The sequence below is a fragment of the Manis javanica genome, chromosome 9 (genome assembly GCF_040802235.1).
Source record: "Manis javanica isolate MJ-LG chromosome 9, MJ_LKY, whole genome shotgun sequence".
Lineage (NCBI taxonomy): Eukaryota > Metazoa > Chordata > Mammalia > Pholidota > Manidae > Manis > Manis javanica.
The window spans coordinates 77,320,380-77,342,100 of NC_133164.1; the positions used below are offsets into that span (position 1 = coordinate 77,320,380).

At 37.2% G+C, this 21,721-nt stretch overlaps 1 protein-coding gene across 9 annotated transcripts in view; it reads left to right on the top strand.

Annotated features, from left to right (window-relative positions):
- PPP4R1 (protein phosphatase 4 regulatory subunit 1) overlaps positions 1–21,595 on the top strand; it is a 68,438-nt gene extending 46,843 nt beyond the window's left edge. For all 9 annotated transcript variants that reach the window (XM_037001061.2, XM_073212811.1, XM_073212810.1 and 6 more), the window contains 10 exons: positions 1,557–2,077; positions 7,366–7,538; positions 8,811–8,906; positions 10,768–10,953; positions 12,712–12,873; positions 15,278–15,378; positions 18,563–18,683; positions 18,780–18,914; positions 19,345–19,486; positions 20,431–21,595. In XM_037001061.2, the coding sequence (XP_036856956.2) occupies positions 1,557–2,077; positions 7,366–7,538; positions 8,811–8,906; positions 10,768–10,953; positions 12,712–12,873; positions 15,278–15,378; positions 18,563–18,683; positions 18,780–18,914; positions 19,345–19,486; positions 20,431–20,594 (1,801 nt within the window). In that variant the 3' untranslated portion in view covers positions 20,595–21,595. The remainder of the gene's footprint in view (positions 1–1,556; positions 2,078–7,365; positions 7,539–8,810; positions 8,907–10,767; positions 10,954–12,711; positions 12,874–15,277; positions 15,379–18,562; positions 18,684–18,779; positions 18,915–19,344; positions 19,487–20,430) is intronic.
- Positions 21,596–21,721: the final 126 nt, after the last annotated feature.

Here is a 21,721-nt window from a genome sequence, read left to right on the forward strand (position 1 = left end):
TGTCTCCAGTGTCTGACAGTTGGATTCAGGGACATCTCCACCTAGATGCCAAACTCAGTCTGTCTGAGCTGGAACTCATTAGCTTTCTCGTTAAACTCTTCTTGCATTTTTTACTTTTAGTTGGTGCTACCAGCATCTGTTCAGTTGCTCTAGCTGGAAACCTGGAAGTCTTGCTGCATTCCACCCGTTGTTTCTCATCTCCAGCATGTAATCAGTGAACAAATCCTATTGGCTCTGTCATCATTTGAATGTGTTTGCTTCTTCTGTAGCCCCAAGCACACCACCTTCATTCAGAACTCATCAGTGTTTTTCACCTGCTCTTTCCTCCTGTCACTTCTAGCCCATATTCTACACTACTTCCAGAATGGTCTTCTAAAATGTAGTTTATCTATATGCTACATTATCTCCTATGTCCTATGGGATAAATTCCAGAAGGCTTTAGCTGAAATAAAGTGTTTCCTGCCAAGTTTTTCGTTTTGCTACCCGTCATTGCCTTCCCTCTGCCATAATAAACATGTTTCTGTTGTTTTTCTGTTATACCTCTTCTGCTACTGGTGCCATTCCATATGCTATTTCTTCTTTGAAAAATTTTCTTCCCTTTAGCTTCATAAACAATTTTTGGTTCTTCTAAACACAATTCATATCTTCTCCTAAAGCCTTTTAATATCAGGTCCCATCTCTGCCTCCCATGTTCAGTGTGCATACTTCTGTACTACCACTCTGGCAATAATTGCTTATGTTTATTTTTCCTGTTTGCCTCATCTCACGAGCAAGATCTACATCTCATTCACATATATTCAATACTGGTTTCATTTCCTGGCTCATAGTGGGTGCTCAATACATGTTTGTTAAATTTGAATGAAATAAAATATAAGGGGTAAGCATTAAAACCTCTTGCAGTGCTTTAGTTGTAGGTAATGGATAGTGGTAACTAGTGGACTTTAATTTAGGAACTTGTACCATCTATCCCGAGCAATTAAATCATGATTCCCTTTGGGAAAACCTTTGCTAGTAGAGTTGGAAAAATAACTATTTAGACTTAAGCGGATTTTAATGTATTTTGTGAGATAGTAAATAGGCATCTTTTCTAATGCTGTGTAGAGGCTTTTTTCTTTTTTATGTAAGCAAATAGGTTTCAGTTCTCAGTTTTTCAGTATGTTACTGGAGCAGAATAGCAATAATCCTAAAAATCAGATAATTTATCTGTCTTAAAATTCTTTGTAGAATTTATCTTCCTACTGTTTTTCATTAGTTTTTTATTGCTAAAGTAAGTGTGGTATTGTAGAATCCCAGGATTCCTAAATATTGTCTTCTCCAACCAATAGATAATGGCTTAATATCTAGACTTATGCTAACCAGATTCTACATCTCTGAACACAGAACAACTGATGGAAAAAGAAGCATTATCAGTACATAAACTACTTAATTTGTACAGATAATCTATAGTCCTTAATATTTAACTTGTCTGAATGCTTTATGCAGTATCTTTTATTGGTTTTCTTTTTCAGTAATTATTTTTATACTTTCATTTTTTTTCCCCAAATGAAACATAAAAGGATCAGAGATCAAGAAGTCCCAGAGGATGTGCAAATCAGGCCAGAAGATGTTCCTTCAGATCCCATTATTAGCAATTCCAGTGTCAAACTGGAAAACATGATGGAAGATCGTGCTGAAACATATAGGAAATCTCCAAGTGAAATAAGTGTTCCAATGGATAGCTCTTTACTTTGTACTTTGTCCTCAGAATCTCATCAGGAAACAGCTAGTAATGAGAATGATAAAAAACCTGGTAACTACAAATCTACAGTATGGCCAGAGGTTGGCACCAGTTCACAAGATTCAGCTCTCTTAGATGAGGAACTGTACAACTCCTTCCATTTCTGGAGGACTCCTCTTCCTGAAATAGATCTAGACATTGAGCTTGAGCAGGGTTCTGCGAATAAACTCAGTCCAGAGAGACAAGAAACACCTGAAGTCAGTGTACCAGCTTCTTCAAATATCACTATGGCCACTAGAAAGGAACTTGAAGAAATGATAGAAAATCTGGAGCCGCATATTGATGATCCAGATGTTAAAGGTATGGAAGTGTTGGTCCTTTATCCTAAAGTTCTTAATTCTAAAGCTGATATAAAATATTTTCTGACTTTCTTTTCCAGAAAAATTATCTTTAAAAAATTTATTTTGGGCATTGTCATGTATTCTTGTCTTGAGAAATAACAGTAGTCTGTTCTTGTCTTGACAGATAAGATTAATCTGATTTTTAGGAAATTTCATTTAGATAAGCTCCTCATTATGTTCCTCACTGTAGCATATACAGATTTGTTGATTCACAGATCACTCTGAAATTCTCACAATCGTTCAGTGTGTTACATTTACAATTTTAAATATTTTGAGCCCTACCCTAACTATCTTACTGTGGGTCTCATTAGCCTTTTTTATAAAATAGTAGCAGATGGATGCAGTGTTACTTTTTTTTTATGGAAAGACTATAGTCCATTAATAAAAGACAAAGATTTCCATTTTCCTATGGAATATGATGTTTTCAGAGCTGTAGACATTTACAAGAGTCATTTAGATTTCTTTGTTTTTATTTTGACTTTTTCTGTTGACTACACATGTGTCACCTAAATTCTTTCATTGTGAATAACAGCCTTAAAGGTTGTTCTGTGTTAAAGTTAAAAACTTGCCTCTTATTAAGGGTAATGTGTATTCTAAGCTAGTTGGGACTGAGACGTCCTGAAGCATCCCCGTTCTACTGGCTGCGGGGCTCAGGAAGTGGCCTAAGGTCCCTGGACTAGAATGTGATGCCAATGTTACCTTTCTGCTCCTTTGAAGAGAAGGCCCTTACTAATGACTCTCTAACTCTGCCATAAAATCTGAAATGTTATCCAAAACAAAAACAAATTTTGAAAATTCCCATAACTACAAGTTTTCAGATTTTAAATCACTTTGTGGATTGTTTTTTTGCTCAATGTTAGGAAATACCCATTTTTAAAGCAGATAAAGTGATACATTCAGTATCCTAAAGCATACAAAAATGTTGTTGTGTTTAAACTTTGAAAATTCATCAGTGGTGGTTAAGTTAGTTCTATTTATTTGGCTTTTATTTATTGTGATTTTTTAAGATTTCCTATTAAAATTTTACACTAGGAGAAAAATGAGATGATTTGATTAAAGGCAAATTCATACCCTTGATTGTTGAAAGTTACTTTTACTGGCAGATTTTTTTTTAGATTTGTTGGGATATAGTTTATATCATTAAAATTCAGCCTTTTGAACAGACAGTTCTGTGAGATGTGACAAACATATACAATTGTGTGTAACCGTCACCACAGCCAAGATACAGAACAGTTCCATTAACATACCATCCCTTCATGTACCTGTCTAGTCAGTCTTCCCTTCCATCCCAGCTTCTACCAACCACTGATCTGTTTTCAGCCTGGTTTTGCCTTTTCCAGAATGCCACATGAAAAGAATCAAGTGATAAAAGCCTTTTTTGAGCCTGACTTCTGTCCTAAACATAACATATTTGAGAACAGTCCTTGTTCTGCAAGTAGTTAATTCCTTTTCATTAAATTGTGAAACTATTTTCAATAGAGTATCCATTTTTTCTATTTCATGGTAGATTATTTTTTATGGAAACTTTACAGCTTTACTTTCTTTGCTCAGTCCTCATTGTGGCTCCTGTCACTGATTTCACCTCTTTGAACCAGTATTTTGCCCTTTATGACAACTTGATGATGTTGCAAATACTGAGGTTTTTTTGTTAGACTCTTGATCAAAATTGGGCCTTTGTAGTCTCCCCCATCCTTCCATTCTCTTCTTCCTCCAGAGGGGAATTGTAACAGAGAATTACACCTAAAATTAAAGACATTCACATCTGAGGATAGACAGCTCTTGATAAATGTCTTTATAGCTTTCAGCTTTTTGTTTAAATAAATTTAGTCATCTATCAGCTTAGTTGACCAAACTTCAATAATTCATATTTGTCTTATACTCTATGTTTATGAAAAAAAAAAAGAATGCTGATGAGACTCCAAGGCTGCTCAGAAAGCTCTGCTAGTTTCTTGAGCTCATAGTAGGCACTTAATAGATGTTAACTGAAATACTAAGATACTAGAAATTAAGCTACTTTATTTCTTTTTTAAAGAAATAAGCTAAAAGTAATATGCATAGTGTGCTTTTTAAAAAGACTTAAATGTGAATACAAGTTTCAAGATACGACTCTGTGCTTCAGAAGATGACCAGTACTGTTTGACTTAAATTGTCCTGTTAAATTTAGACTGCAGTTGAGTTTCAGTACAAATACTATATTGTGATTTTAGTCAATTTTCTAATTCAACTCTTAAACCTGCTGCAATTTAAATTTGTGGTGTTGCTCTTTCTGTTCATAATGTTGCTTTCATAACATATCCATTGATTGATGCATTTATTCAGCACTACTGATTGAGCACCTACTGTGTGCCAGGTACTCTCCTAAATATATGATGGCAGCCACAAACCAGACAAAAATCCTGGCCTCAGCACAGAGGGTGAATCACTTAGCACATAAACGGCCTGGCCTGTGTGCCAGATGTTCTATAGTAAAGCAGATGGGCAACACTGGAGACTTTCTGCTTAGGCTACAGAATTCTTCAGCATTTGATTTTATTGCAGTCTGAGGGCATGTTTAACCTGTGTTAATTTTAGTAACTCTGCCTTAATTTCCCATGGTATTAGAAGGTTTTTTGAGTTTAAAGAGGGGGATACCTTAGTTTTGGATGCTTCTTCGTTACTAATTCTGCCACTGTGGGCAGTCATTTCCTTCAACTGTCAGAATGCGTTTACTTTTTTGAAAGGCAGAACTTTAATCCAAACCTGGTAACTAAGTTCTAACCAGGGACTAAACCAGTTATGTTGCATATGTAAATTTTTTTGACAGTTGGGCAGTAAGATGGGGAGCACTCCCCGGAGAAACCACTTCCAGGCACACCCTTCAGAGTCAGGTTTCAGCTTTTGAGAGCCTGTGTGTCACTCTCCTTGTCCTTGGTGCTAGCTATTTGGTGGGAAGTGTGAGGAAAGCAATAGCAAGACTTAGGTTTCTTTAAAGGAAGACTTTGCTTCAGTCTTGCTGATTTAACTCTTAGCTTTCTTGAAGCATTGATGGTGTTTTTTTTTTTCTTTGAACAAAAATTTTAATGTTTTCAGGGACTAGAATGAGATGATATATTCATGACAGAAAAAGAAAGCCCTTTTTCAGTTACAGCACAGAAATAAGTCTACCTGGAAGGCCAAAAAGGGAAGTGGTAAAATGTGAAAAGGGTGTAAAGAGATCCTCTTTTCCAAACACCTTAGGAATTTGAGGTTTTTCTGTTTTTGCCCAGGGCATTTTCAGAATCCCTAGCTTTTGAGATTGCCAGGCTGACTCAGGACTGAATTTGAGCCATGACTGAGTAGAATCATTGATGTCAGCTTGAGTTACCACAGCTAGGTTCATAGATTACAAAAGGGAAGACTGCCCAAGTTCACAAATTCAGATTCCTTTACAATTTAGGCACAGTGGAAAAATTCATTTTGTTCATTGATTGAAATCAGTACATTGTTAGGAACTTGTGACTTAGTGCCATGTAGTTTGTGGAAAAGTTAGTTACTATAAAGATTTACCTCAGCTCTACCAGCTTCTTCAGGGAAGGAGTAAAATTTGAAGTTTCCAAGTAGTCCCTATGTCTGAGCATGAGTCGTAGGATTGTGTTTCTTCACAAATCTCTGGTTAAATCCTGGGGTTTCTTATTTACGTTATAAGTAAAATGCAGATTTTGATAAAGACCTTTGTGTTCAGTTTTTATAATTCGTCACAGTGGTATATATCCTGTTAAAATTTCATCATTTACCCAAGCATTAGATTCTACCTCATTTCCTAGCTGGAGAATTTAAGCCTCAGGTTTCCTCAGAAATCAGCATGAGGCTCTATCTTCATGATCTTTTATACCAATTTTTTTAAGAAGATGACTTCACAGTTTAACTCATTTAAACTTTTATGAACATACAAACCTAAAGGTTAACTTAGACAAAGAGAAGTATATAGTCCATTTAGAGATAAATGACCTATGTAAGGCATTTTCTGTCAAAGGCTCTGATTTACTCGTACTTCCCAGGGAACAGAATTAAGATGCACTAAAGATCTCACACACACACAATCACACACACAGTGTGCATTTTATATGGGACAGAACATTTTAACATTTATGTATTATTGTACATTCTAGTACTATTTTGATTTCGTTTAGGAAACTAAAGATTTCAAAAGGGAGAGCTAAAATGATTTAAAGGATTAATACAAGTTGCAGCTGAAATTCTCAAAAGAATGAGCACATTTTTCATGAGTAACTTTTTATGATTAAACACCTTCAGTTTGCTTACTTAATTTAGCAAATAATGACCTAATAGAATAGAGCCTCAACCTGTATATTTCTTTTATTGCCTGATACCTAGTGTACTTAGACTAGGATTTTATAAATGCTGCAGTATAGTAATAGACTATCTTAATAAATTAGTTACTCTGATTGTTTTTTAAAAAATCTTAAATTGGAATGGGGACATACTTTCTAATCTTTGTAGTAAATATGAAGTTAAAATTTATGAATTTTTATATTTTAAGATACCAGGTGGATTGTTATTCAAAGTAATGCTAAGCAATATTTTTTGCTACATTTATCTGTCATTTATGTGGGGAGAAGGAAGAATGCTCAATTTTAGTTTTGAAACAAATTTTATAAAGAAGGTATAACTCAGAACAGTGCTGTTTGTCAGATGTAGGAACCACTGCTTGGTAAGTTGTCATTTTGGTTTGCTGTAAGCAAGACAGTGCTCATTTGGGATCCCTGTGTTTGGAATAAATCACTACTTTTCAAAAAGAATTAGAGAAAAATGAAATAAACTGGAATAAAATATGAGACGTTTAAATGTAACTGCACCAAAAATCTTTGTAATTACCATTGTTTTATATTGGCAGGGCTTGTGTGACTGCTCTTCTGCTAAAATAGCTTAGTAAGTAAGCCTTGTCAGTTTGATTCATGCACTACCAAAACATAGTTAACTTATACTGAAATTGACTCCTTTTAATAAACTGGAGGTACCTCCAAAATTAGATAGCACTTTTCTTCATACTAACGCAGAATAATGTACAGTAGTGGATAAACATTTTTAATCTCATGCAAGCATATTAGTTTCCTACTTTTCTCTTGGAGGACTAATGATTTACCACAGTAGAGTTTTTTTTCTTCCATCTTTTTGATGGCAGTGTCAAAAAGTATACATTTCATTAATAACAGAATGCAGAGGAAATAATTCTGCTACTCACCTGCCATTTTCCTGCTCTACCAATAGCGCAAGTGGACGTGCTCTCTGCCGCACTGCGTGCTTCCAGTCTGGACACCTGTGAAGAGGCCTGCAGTGCAGAAAAGAGGAGTGATGTGCAAGATGAGCTGGGTGCAAATGAGCTACCAAACTGTAAAATAAATCACGATGCCTCTGTGCCTTTAATCAGCAATGCTGTTGAGGTAACAAACTCAGTAAAGTTATCGAGGGAGAGCAGTTTGAATCAGAAGTCTTCTGTTGGGGAATAGTTGTAGCTAATCCCTTTATACTTCTTAGTACATTGTTTGTTGCTGATTTTTTCCAGCTCTTCCTTTTGCATAAAGTACAAATAATTGTTGCCACATCCCAACTTTGTGACATTACTGTCATGTTCAATGCTTGGAGACATAAATCCCAATCCTGTCTACATGACCATCTAAGTAGCCTCAATGTTAATGTAGCTCACTGCAGTGAAATAGTCTTACTGGAAACAAAGCCCTTTATCAAGAATAATTAACTCTTCCCTTTTCTTTTTGGAGAGGTGCTTTGTTTCTGATCGGACCATTTCACTGCAGCAAGCAACACAGTATTCCGAGCAGAAGATCGGGACTTGAGGCCATGTTGCGGAGGGCCTTATCTGGACTCTGGAGTGTGAGGGTGGGTACTGTTACTAGCATTGTCTTCACTGTGTACTTGGAGCTGTTCTGTATGTTCCTTCTCTATAGCTTGCTGCACCCCATCAAGCCAGCCTCATTTGGTATCATTATTTCTTACTCCTTGTTTATATAAAAAGGGAGAAGGAAAACACCACTGACTGCCAGAATCAGATGGCCACAGATCAGAGCGCTTGAATGATAAGCTCAGGAAAGAGTGTCTACATGTCCATTGCGGGATGGCAAGGGGTCCTTAGAGCTTCAGTGGATTTCTGTTTTGTTTTTGTTAGATGTCTGATGTAGTTACAAGTCTTGTATAATACCAGTGCTTCAGAATGAAACCCTGATCATGTGTCACCATTGGAGAGATGAATACTGTGACATCTCTGTACTTTAGGTGTTTTGTTACTTTCGGGTTTGGGGAGGCTGTTAAAAATACATATTTGTGAAATTAGCAATAGCTAAGAATAGAAACAGTAGAAGAAAAAGTACATGTGACATCCCATAGCCTCTAAAACAGTTCCCTGATTTCATAGTAAGCTAATTTCAGATGTTTGGGCCATTTCAGAATTACTTAAAGATTTACTTTTTCATTACTTTCATTCTGAAATTCATTTTCGTACATTTGGCAACCTATTCAAGTTTGATTTAAGGCAGGGGAAGTTCTTATGAGGTCTTGGGTATGTTTTTATTAAAAGCATGAAGAATTTCTATGCATTTGTGTCTTTCGGCAGTCTTGAAAGGTAAGCAACTTAGGATAGTTCAAATGAAGGAAACTTAACAGATAGAACAGTTCTGTAAGTAAGTGTTTTTTCCTAACAGAATATGGACTCCACCCTTCGCTATATTCATAATGATTCAAACTTGAGCACCAAAAGTAGCTTTAGCCCTGATGAGGAAAGGAGATCGAAAGTACAAGTAAGTGACAAAAAAGTGCTTTATTTTGTGTGGGTGTTGTTAATTCCTCTTTTAAACACATTTCTCACCATATTTGGTCCTGCTTATAATTGAGTTTTTAAAAATTAGGACTAGTATATCATACTCTAAATAAGAAAATCCAAATAGTAGAGTAAAATATAAACAAAAATCTCCCTCTTCTCACCCTTGTGATTATATTTTTCATTCAGAGTAACCACTGAATACCAGAGTAACTGGTCAGTTCCTTCTGTTTTTCTTCATAAATTTTTTTTTGTGGATAGTACATAAACAATTATCTGTGCCCCTTTTTGTCTTTCAAAGACATAGAATCACACCACTGTACCAGGGTTTTTCATCATGCCTAATGATACACTTTGATTTCGGAGATGAAAACATGGAAAATGACTCAAAGCCATTATAAACTACCATCAGTGACAAGTTGCACTCCAAAGATTTTTAAGGATAGGAAATCATTGGAATATGATAGTTTGTACCTTGCCTTTCTTTCCTTTTTTTAAATTTATTGTGTCTTGGAGATCTTTCCATATGAGCACATAAGGACTCCCCCACCTGCCACCCACCCTCAGAACAGCCTTCAAACACACGGAGTCACACTGCATGATGAAGGGGCTCTGACCTTGCTAGTTCACTATGTGCTTCCAGGTTTAGTTTTGTTGTTAATGCAACAGGCAGTGCTTCCTTCCTTCACCATGATTGTGCATGTTACTTGCTTCTACGATTGTATGTTACTAGATTTCCTAGGTCAGATGGCATCTGTTCCTTATTTTTGTTTGTTGTGTTTATTAAAAATGGAGTCAATGTTCATAGTGTTTTGAAATATGCTTCTCACTGCTTGTAAACATATTTTCAAGTCAGTACATACAGATTATCTCATTCTTTTAATGAATTTATTTCAGTTTTAATTAATTAATTCTTTTTAAAGAGTTAAAACTGTAGTTTACTTTTTTTTTTTTTTTTAGATAATTATTTTTTATTGAAGGGTAGTTGACACAATATTACATTAGTTTCAGGTGTACAACACAGTGATTCAACATTTATATACGTGATAATTCTAGGTACCAGCTATCACCATACCAAGTTGTTACAACATTTTGACTATATTCCTTATGCTATACATTACATTCCAGTTACTTATTTATTTTACAATTGGAAGTGTGTACTTTTTTTGGTTTAGTTTTAATTTATTTTTTAAAAATAAATGATTACATAGTTCAAAATTCAAAAGTACAAAGGCAATCAGGGATGTTTCCTTCTCAGTTTTTTTCCTCTAACATCCAAAGCAACCAATTTTATCTTTCCTTTGTATATCCTTCCAAAGCTATTTATACATAGGCAAGATTGTATATACTTTATTTTCCTCACATTTATACAAATAGATGTATATACACTTTAAATTTAAAATTTTTAGATTTGTATTTTTATAATTACTTGATTACCATCTGAAGGTGGGTATTGCTCTTTTTTTAAATGCATGTTAATATTGTACCAGAGTGCCTGTTTTACCATACACAGGTTGCTTCAGATTTTACAATCTATGCCAACATTGAAAGGTGATGACCTTATTTTTAATGTATCTTTTAAATTTAATAATCAATTCTAGTTGTCCTTTAGGCAGTTTTCTGTTTTAAGACATTATTGTTTTTCTCCTAGAATTGCTTTTATTTATTTACAAATGTATTTCCCTTAGCATATTTTTCTTTTCAGTTATTATATACCTGAAAATTTGAGATTGTTTTTTCTCTATTTGAGATACTATGTTAAATCCATATATTTTAAAAAGTTTACCTGATTTACATCCAAACTGCTCAAAATGCATCACTGTCTCGTCTCTCTCCACAAGGACGTTGTGCCTCAGGCTCTGTTAGATCAGTATTTATCTATGACTGACCCCTCTCGTGCACAGACGGTTGACACTGAAATTGCTAAGCACTGTGCCTATAGCCTTCCAGGCGTGGCCCTGACCCTAGGCAGGCAGAACTGGCACTGCCTGCGGGAGACTTACGAGACGCTGGCATCAGACATGCAGGTGAGTAGGGAAGCTGAGTTCATAGAAGGTGTGCAGGGAAGGTATAGGGTTGTGCCTTCCAAAACCTACTAGAATTTCTGCTAATGTTCTAGCAAGTACTTTATATTACAGGAGTTCATATGCTGAAGAAGTTAAAAATGATACCAAAGCCTTCTTTTTGCACAGTCCAAGTTCCAGAGCTTAGTGGCTTCTTTTTTATCTAAAGTATTAGAGATTATTACCACATTTGATAGGCCTAAATTCCCAACTTCAGATGTGTTGCTATCTAAAGTTTGTGTATAGATTAATTATTGGTAATATAGGATATAGTTTTTCCCTTAGAAATCTAGAAATTCTTCTTTGATTTTTTAAAAACTTCATGGCACTTGCAGTGTGAGCAGCACTAATGGCCCTCAATGCAGTGATCATCTCAGTACAGCTAGGAGATTAAACAGGTGCTTGTGCATGTGCGGCTCTTCCTGTCCCTAGCCCCCATCCCCCTGTGCTTTGAAAGAAGGTGGAATGTGAGGCGTTGACCCTAGGTCATTTTGTCTGGGTATCTGTGGCCTTTCTGGGTTCTTTTCCTTGGCCTTGTCAACTTAACTCCCTGCTGTTATGTCTGGTTTCCATATACTAAAATTTTGCCCCTCTTCCACAAAACCTATTCTTCCTTCAGTGAAATTAATCTCTCAGTTATTAAGAAGGCAGTCTGGTTAGATTATACTGAGATATGAATGATTTTCCTTTAAATGTCTTAGTCATACTGCATTTTTCAAGGAATCGGTAGTGTTGACTTAAGCAAGTTAGAAGTTGGAAGTAATCCTGAGAGAGCATAATTTAAGTTCCTCATCTGACCCAGGAGGTTACGAGACCAGGGTCTGAGCAAAGTGAATTGATCCTATCTTCACAGTGTCTTCAGTAGTAAAACTGAGTATGGGACCACAAAAGCCCACTTTCCAGAGTGCTTTATTCTCTGTTAGTAGTTTCCCATCCTTATTCCTGTGGGGCAGGAACGGAACCTCAGGGCTCCTGGTGACTGGGAAGTCTCTGGATGGGTAGGTTCCCATGTCCTCTCCTCTCCATCAGATATTCTCATCTGTTCGATATGTTGAACATGGTATAAAAGTTTATCTCAAGTTTATCTAGCGTTTGGAGATAAAATCTTTGTTCTAAATGACTTCTTAAAAGGTAAAGTCTTAAGCTAAGTAACAGAGTAAAACACTTTAAGGCAACATGAAGAAAAAGATGTTTTCAATTTAAGATTTTCTGTAAATGCAAGGCATTTGTTTAGTAGTTCTTTTCTAGGCCTGTCTGCAAAATATTTTCCTGTTCTTATGTTTTTTGGTTGCCAATTCCTCAAAAACAAGTTTTTGCTCTCATTTATTAATCCAAGACAGGCTGTACAGAAGTCAGAAGGGGAACAGTAAAGTGAGAATGATGCCAGCCAGCCTTTGATCAATGTGAGGACATCAGTAACTTGGGCATCCTGTGTTCAGAAAACTACAAAAACTATGCCATTAGTGATTTCCAAGCATTTTTTTCTTCATAAATGAAAGGGAAATGATACATACTGTGCAGGGATTTAAAATTTTTTCTGCTAGTTTTTGATACACACTTGGCACTTAAAACTTTAGTCTCTATTATTACTATTACTTTTATTCTGCTTTAATTATTTTGAGAGTAATAACATTAAGATATAAGTAGCCTTCATTTATTGTCTAAAAGTTAGAGAACTACTTTGTGTTTAGCTTACTAATGCAGTTATTTTTACTTATGCAGTGGAAAGTTCGGAGAACTTTAGCCTTCTCCATCCACGAGCTTGCAGTTATTCTTGGAGATCAGCTGACAGCTGCAGATCTGGTTCCAATTTTTAATGGATTTTTAAAAGACCTCGATGAAGTCAGGATAGGTGTCCTTAAGCACTTGCATGATTTTCTGAAGGTAACTTTTAAATACTTTTGCGTAAAACATGATAAAATTCTACTATAGATCTAAAATTTGATTTTCTGCTACTACCAAGATAGTTTCTTTATGTTCTGTGTAAGAAAATGTAACCATGAGTTGATAGTGAGGTGTGACTTAAAAAGGTGGTACAATTCTAAGCAGTTTTGCTGGCGTCATTTTAATTTTTAATTTAAAAATAGTTACACTCAATTTCATTTTTAAATGATGTTACATCATGTTAGCAACATTAGTGCCTTTTGTTCAAAGTTGCTCAATTAAACATATGTAAAAAAAAATCTCACGAACATTAAGTTCAGAGGCTTTATCTGGTGTCTCAGAAGTCAGAATTTACCTTGAGTCCTCACTCTGTTGATGTGGGGATCGCTGGTCTCTGAGGTGAACATCCTGACTTTACAAGTTGTTTGATCCTGGAATACTGTTGTTTCTTAGACTTTAGCCTTGAACTGGGCTTTCCTGTAGTTCTAAGGTTTGAGGTACAGGTGTATTATAATCCTACCTTTTAAAAATTGATACCATGTTGTTACATTTTATACAGATCATACTGAAATTTCTGTAATTGTCCCAGTAATGTCCCTTATAGCTTTTTCCCCCTTTATTCAGAGTCCAATCAAGAATTGCATACTGAGTTTAAATATCATGTCTCTGTAGTCCTCTTAAATCTGGAAGTCCCCTGACCTTTTGGCTTTAATATCATTGGCATTTTTGAAAAGGCCAAGCCAGTTGTGCAGAATGCCTCTCAGTTTAAAATTGAGTGTTGTTACACAATTAGATTCGGGTTAAACAGGTTTTCTTTAAAGGAGTATTACCTACCTGTATAGGTTGCCAGGTGTTTTCTCTGAAGGCATCACATCAAGCATAACAATATTTGGCTCTTCCAGTCACTGGTGATATCGAGTCCATCCCCTTGGTCATAGTAGTGTCAACCCATGTTCTCCATTGTAAAATGACATTTTACCTTTGTGATTGATCACTACTTGGTGGAATGATGCTTTCTAACTCTGTGAACATCTTTCCCCCATGCTTTTGCATCTGTGGATCTATGCACCATTCTTGCCTGAATCTGTTGTTATTGTGTTGGTTGTAAAATACTGATTTTCTATTTTTATAATTCCTCTGTATTTATTAATTGGCATTCTCATGTAAAGATAATCTTTCCCTTTCTTCCTTCCTCCTTTTTGGAAGTTGTGATTATCAGTGTGGGCTCCAGCTTTTTATTGGGTGTAATTAATTTTATTTGGTGTGGTGACATTTTTGTCATTTGTTTTGAGCATCATTTTTGGCTAATTGGACTAAATTTGATCCAATTTGGTCAGGGACCCCTTAAAGCTGCCTTGTGTGTCCTCTAAATTTGTTCCCTCACTTTTAAGCCCATCCTTACTTTGAGGCCCACCTTCTTTCTCTGCCCCAGCCTAGAGTCAGCTATTTTTCCAAGAAGCCCTGAGGTTTTTCATGGGGAGTGGTATTTAGAAACTAAGATCCAGGCATTGGATGTGCCTATTGCTCCTGGGGTATCATTTCTTTTAAGCCTATTCAGGAGACAGGAACTGGGAGGGATTAGGGAGGTGTTGAGTTTGTATTGACATCTACTTCCAATCCAGTACTATTTCTTCTCTCTATATTTTCTTTCATGGTAAAAACTCTTGTTCTTACCAATGTTAACATAATTACTTGTTCAATTCTACAACATGTGTGAAGTAGTTTCAGAATTACTCCACTGACAATATCAACATAAAATCATCTATTATTGTTCAGTATTTTCCTCAGCACTTTCTCTCCTTAGAACATATTCCATGAAAATATATGGTAAGAGTACTAAGTTCAAGTTTAGACTGTTTTTCTGTGTGATTCTTATCTATTTGATGTGTAGTTTAGTTTATTTGCTTCTGTTTATATCAAATTTTAGGGTTTTCCCCCTTGTTGACTATATAAACCTAATTTTCAATATATTTAGAGAAATTATTGGGATAAATTTTTTTTTTCACTAAACAATTGTTTATTAGTACCTGCTATGTGCAGTCATGGTGCCATGGCACTGGGCTCACATACATGAATAAGAGCATAGTCACTGTCTGCAGAGTATTGCTGGTAACAAGAATAAGTGCCATTGTAAAGCTAGCCCCAGGTACTGGGCAGTCCAATAGGGGTCACTCACTGGCTCAAGAAACAAATATTTCAAAACAGGGTAATGACTCTTGAAGACTAGTTGGGATTATCAGGGAAAAATGAACTTTATACCAGTTTTTAAAACAATTAAAGGTACCTACTACATCTGTTCTTCAGAAGAATTAACTATATTATTTATAGTTGTGTTTAAGCAGTCTACTAAAAGAAATAATGTTTATACCTTCATCTAGTGAGTATTTCTATTTTGTTACTTCAGCTTCTTCATATTGACAAAAGAAGAGAATATCTTTATCAACTTCAAGAGTTTTTGGTGACAGATAATAGTAGAAATTGGCGCTTTCGAGCCGAACTGGCTGAGTAAGTTCTAACAATGGGGTCATTAGACTGTATTTGGGAGGGATATTGTGTATTTCATCTACTGGTTTTGGATTTGTTACTTTGTGTAGATCCAGGTTCCTATCTGATATCCTTTTCCTTAAAAATTTCTTGTATTCAGGTCTTACTGGCAGTGAATTTTGTCAGCTTTTTTTTTTTGTGGTCCCGTTTACCGTGTGTGTGTGTGTGTGTGTGTGTGTGTGTGTGTGTGTGTGTGTGTGTGTGTGTGTGTGTGTGTTTTGGTCCCGTTTACCCAGTGTGTGTGTGTGTGTGTGTGTGTTTTGGTCCCATTTACCCAGTGTGTGTGTGTGTGTGTGTGTGTGTTTTGGTCCCGTTTACCCAGTGTGTGTGTGTGTGTGTGTGTGTGTGTGTGTGTGTGTGTGTGTGTGTGTGTGTGTGTGTGTGTGTGTGTGTGTGTTTTGGTCCCGTTTACCCAGTGTGTGTGTGTGTGTGTGTGTGTGTGTGTTTTGGTCCCGTTTACCGTGTGTGTGTGTGTGTGTGTGTGTGTGTTTTGGTCCCGTTTACCGTGTGTGTGTGTGTGTGTGTGTTTTGGTCCCGTTTACCCAGTGTGTGTGTGTGTGTGTGTGTGTTTTGGTCTCTTTTACCCCCGTGTGTGTGTTTTGGTCTCTTTTACCCCCTGTGTGTGTGTGTGTGTGTGTGTGTGTGTGTGTGTGTGTGTGTGTGTTTTGGTCTCTTTTACCCCCTGTGTGTGTGTGTGTGTGTGTGTGTTAGTGTTAAAATACACATAATAAAATTCACCATTGTGACATTTAAAACCTTCCATTCCAGAAGGAAAGCCATGCCCTTTAAGCAGTCACTCCTCATCTCTCCCTGCCCCTGGCCCCTGCAGCCATCAATCTTCTTTCTGTCTCTGTGGAATTGCGTATTCTGAACATTCCATATAAATGGAATTATATGACATGTGGCCTTTTGTGTCTGACTTCTTCACTTAGCATAATATTTTCAAATTCATTCATGCTGTAGCATGTATCAGAACCTTCTTTCCTTTTATGATTGAACAATACTTCATTGTATGAATATACCACTTTTTTTTTTTATCCATGCATCCACTCATCAATGGACATTTGAATTGTTTCTACCTTTTGGCTGATGTGAGTGGTGATGCTATGAATAATAGTATACAATTTTTATGTTAACACCTGTTTTCAATTTTTTTCAGAAGGATTTGTTGGTTATTTGGTAATTCGGTGTTTAATTTGTTCAGGAACAACAAACTTCTGCACAGCAACCATACTATTTTACATTCCCACTAGGAATATACAAGGTTTCTAATTTCTCCATGTCCTCCCCAGCACTTGCTATTTTCCTTTTTAAAAAAATTATAGCCATTATTATTGGTGGGTGTGAAGTACCCTCTTACTGTGGTTGATTTGCTTTTCCTTAATGACTAGTGATGCTTAGCACCTTTTTATGTGTTTTTTTAACTATGTATATATATTGTCTAAAGAAATGTCTTAAGTCCATTGCCTGTTGCTTAATTAGGTTGTTGTCTTAAATTGGGTTGTTGAGTTGAAGAGTTCTTTATATATTCTAGATTCTAGACCTCACCTGCATTTTTAAAAGATATCTTTGATGGGTATAGAATTTGGGGCTGACAGTTTTTCAGTTTTTAGTATATTAAAGATGCCACTCCATTGAGTTTTAGCCCACCTGGCTTCTACTGGAAATGGAAATGCCTCTTCTACCATCAACATAGAGGGTTGAGTCCCTGTAGTTGGGAGCAAGCTGGGTTTGGGTTTTGTTGCTTTGGTTACATTCAGTATGTTGTAAGCTTTCATTCTGCTAGCTGTGGGCTGCCTTCGCCTTTTTTCAGAGATTGGCGGCGGGGCTTCAGGAGGGCCTTTTCATGTGTTGGTGTTTTGCCCTCAGCTGCTCCTGCAGTCCTGGAAAACAGGTGGGTTTTTGCCCCAGACCAGTTGTAGACTGCTGTTACTATGTGGTAGGCTCCCACTGGGAAAGGGGAGAATCTGTTATTTTGGTTCAGCCTCAAGTCTTTGGGAGGCCTTGTAGCCTGGGCTTTCTCAGAACCACTGCCCGATCCCACCCAGTCTCTGCCTTGTATATGTGGTTGGTCTTGGGCAGTGGTTTCCTGGCGGTCAGCAGGAGGAGTTGTCTGCTTGGTATCAGTGTGGGATTTAGCTCAGGAAAGCTTGCTGCCCTTTCCCTGTGAATAGGGAGTTTTTCTTCTCCTCTGCCCCCAGCTGCAGAGTGTGCATAGGTAGACTGGCTCTGCTGCCCTTCCACCAGTAGCTTAAGGCTTTTGCTTTGTATGAGAGAAGGGCCCAGGGGAGTGCATGGAGTTTCACACCCAACTCCCTTATCTGTCAGGCACTCCCTTCCTGCTTTCCTGACTCCAGACTAGCCATGTGCACCCAGGGCAGTCCAGTGAGAAAGTCCACGGTGTCAGAAATAGAGTAGATAAGTGTGCCTCTCTGGGAGGATTTGTGTTTATGTATATGTGCTGGTGTATTTGTCATTGCTGTATTATCTATATTTGTGTTTAAAGTACACTTCCTGCTGATTACAGATGTAAATAACTTAAATATAAAATCTGAAAGTCTTGTTCATATCCCAGGTATTTCTTCAAGGGCATTGTTGCCTTTGCTCAGATTAGCCTGGTGGGTGCTGTTAGTCTTCAGGCCCCTTCAGAGATAGCAGAAACAGTTGCCAGAGGACCTCTTAACTTGTGTTGTCCTGAGTAAATGTGTCATTCCTGAGAAGGTTTTCAGGGGCTTGACAAATATGTATCAGGCTCCCTAAAACTGCTGGAACATTCTTATTTAAATAACTGATTTGTAGATGGAAGATTCTTGGCACATTCTAAATAGTCACTTACGGAAAAAATGTGTTCCATGTTCCACTTGAACATACTAGGAAATGCTTTGCGCTCAGTCACTGTGGACACTGAGTCCCACAGCATTTGTTTTCCTTGCATTCTAAGAGAAAGAGAGACTTCTTGAACTTGTGTAGGATTTAAATGCATTTCCAGATACTGGAGATAATTTATGCATGAGAAACCAAGTTAATCACTACTATTTGCATGTGTTCATCTCACAAAGTGTCCAGTATTGCAAATAATTCATATGATTAAGCTATTTTCATTTCTTTTAAAATCTTGATTTTTTTTTATAATTTGTTTTTGTAGACAGCTGATTTTACTTCTAGAATTATATAGTCCCAGAGATGTTTATGACTATTTACGTCCCATTGCTCTGAATCTGTGTGCAGATAAAGTTTCTTCTGTCCGTTGGATTTCCTACAAGCTGGTATGTGTTAAAATTTTTACAATTTTACAGTAGTAAACTATTAAATAAGATCATGAAACAAGATAATTCCTCACTTCTCCATGTTCACTCTCCTAGGTCAGTGAGATGGTGAAGAAGCTGCATATGGCGACACCACCAACATTTGGAGTCGACCTCGTCAATGAGCTGGTAGAAAATTTTGGTAGATGTCCTAAGTGGTCTGGTCGGCAGGCCTTTGTCTTTGTCTGCCAGGTAAGCAAAGACTTAACATTGGTGACACATTTTTCTATCTAGAACTGGCTTCCTTCACTCCGTGCCTCCCCCCACACCCTCTTTTTCATCCTTATGGAACAGAACTTTGCCACCTGGCCCTCTGTAGGATCACCTGTTCCCTCAATCTAATAGCATGGGATTTGGGGTCTGTAGGGCATAGCACAGGTGTGAAAATGAATGTGACTGAGCATGCCAGGCCTCTGTGAAGCAGTTGAAAAACTGCATGGGTCTCTGCAGGGTCTTTATTATGTCATTTCTGTTTTGAATTCCCAAGTGCCTGGAATATTGGTTTAAAAAGCAGTAACTAAAATCTGTAGTAGTGAAGTTATTACTTAAAGATTTTGTTGACTAGTATTACTGTATGCTAGACTAAGCTGTCAGATCTAAAGCAGTTTTTTTTTTCCTCCAGACTGTCATTGAAGATGACTGCCTTCCTATGGACCAGTTTGCTATGCGTCTGATGCCACAGTTGCTAACCTTAGCAAATGATAGGGTTCCAAATGTTCGAGTGTTGCTTGCAAAGACATTAAGACAAACGCTACTGGAAAAAGGTAGGCAGGTGGCTCTCTTGGGAAGTATAGGCAGGGAGGAGGCTCAGACCACATAAAGAAAGATGTAAGCAGAAGTGTCCTGTGTTCCTAGAAATACTCTGACAGAAGAATACACTGTAGATTGTTAAGAGTGGTTGTTCCCTCTGAGAGAGGACACAAGATTAAAGGGTGAGGAAAGGGACTTCTAATGATTGCCCTTGTTTTCTAGTGGAATTTATGTTATACCTTAAAACAGTAATTTGAAAACTTGGACACTGACCTGACTGTGTGGCCGCCTCCTGCCTTTGGTGCAGCCCACTTGACACCGTTACTGCTGGCTGGGGCTATGAGGCACGTGGGCATTTCTTCCTCCTCTTCATTCATTAGGCAAAAGGCAAATGTCCCGTAGTATTTGCTTTGCTGTAAATGATAAGCTTCTCAAGATTCGAATTGGTTGTCCTTTTTAATTCTCCCCAAATGCATAACAAATTCCACTTTGCATGAACTCAGGGATGAGACACAGGAAGTTTGGAATAGACTTCAAAGAATATGGGCTAATTTCTCCTTTGGAATTCATGTACATTTTTCGATGGCAACTATAATAAATTGGCTAGAGAAGACTGGTTTTCAGTGTGTATGTGGTTAGTATATGAAATTTTTTTCCTTTCTACTGAGCTAATTAATAGCTACAAGTTTTAATATGTTATCTTTGCTGTCATTGAATATTATGAGATTTAGTCTGTTAGAAAAATAGTCAAGATAAACCTAGTAATTTTCTTACATTTGGAGATTTTTTTTCATATAACTGATCAGTTTAGAAGACCGTTTATAATTCAGCATAGCTTGTGTATATACTTCGAGAGAAATCATGTTTTATAATGACTAAGAACTTTGTATACTTGCACTTGATAAAACTGTGAAAGGTTAGACTAATTTCATTTGTTATCTGCACTTCTCACTTCCAGACTATTTCTTAACCTCTGCCAGCTGTCATCAGGAAGCCGTAGAACAAACCATCATGGCTCTTCAGATGGATCGTGACAGTGATGTCAAGTATTTTGCAACCATCCACCCTGCCAGTACCAAAATCTCTGAAGATGCCATGAGCACAGCTTCCTCAACCTACTAGAAAGCTTGAACCTTGGTGTCTTTCCTGCTGCGTACCGAGCCAAGGTTTGGCAAGTGCTCCCCCACGTGTATGTGTCTGGGACAGACTTTGGGAGGGGGAGAAACCTTCCTTCCTTGCAGACTGAATTGCAGGAGCAATTGCCTATGCTGATACCAGGGATTTTAAGAGTCGAGAAAGTACAGTAAACAATATTATCTTATCTTGACTTTAAGGGAAAATAATTTCTCAGAGGATTATAATTGTCACCGAAGCCTTAAATCCTTCTGTCTTCCTGACTGAATGAAACTTGAATTGGCAGAGCATTTTCTTATGGAAGGGACAAGATTCCCAGAGACCTGCATTGCTTTCTCCTGGTTTTATTTAATGACAGATAGATGGAATTATAGCCAGAAGGCGGCTCTGAGCCAGGATGTGAGAGAGACCTTCAGTATTAGCCCTCACTATCTCCACACAGGCAAGGACCTGATGGGTTCTGTGGCCCACTGCCCACTGGCTTGCTAAGTGTGAATAGCTTTTGACATGTAAATGGGAAAGGAGATTTTTTTTGGTTTCTCCTAAGGGCTTGATGCTAACACTAAAGTAGAATCTGATTTTAACTCTTAAATGCAGCATATTGCTGTACACATTTACAGAATGTTCACTGAGTATGTCCTGATTTTTTTTCATGCTGGTCATGACCTGAAGGAAATTTATTAGCACGTATACTGTGTGTCAGGTGTTTTTAACTTGATCATGATCGGCTTTGAGGTGCAGCTTTTCTCTTCACATACTGTACGCATCTGTAAGCACTCTTGGGAGTGTTGCAGTCTTTAATCATGCTGTTTAAAACTGTTGTGGCACAAGTTCTCTTGTCCAAATAAAGTTTATTAATAAGATCTATATAGAGAGAGATACACACTTTTGTTTGTTTTCTAGATGTCTGTAAAAAAAATGCAGTTTGTGACCTGTATTAATGATTTGGTATAAAATGGAAAAACTAGATTAAAATATTTGTCTTTTAAGTAGTTCAGTAATTTCTTTAAAATCCATATATGTCCCCTGGGCTGGGTCCCACTTTGGCCCACTACAGGGGCAGCCAAGCTCCAGGCTCCTTGAGCTTCTCTCTGCAGCCCCAGAGGCTGAGCGCG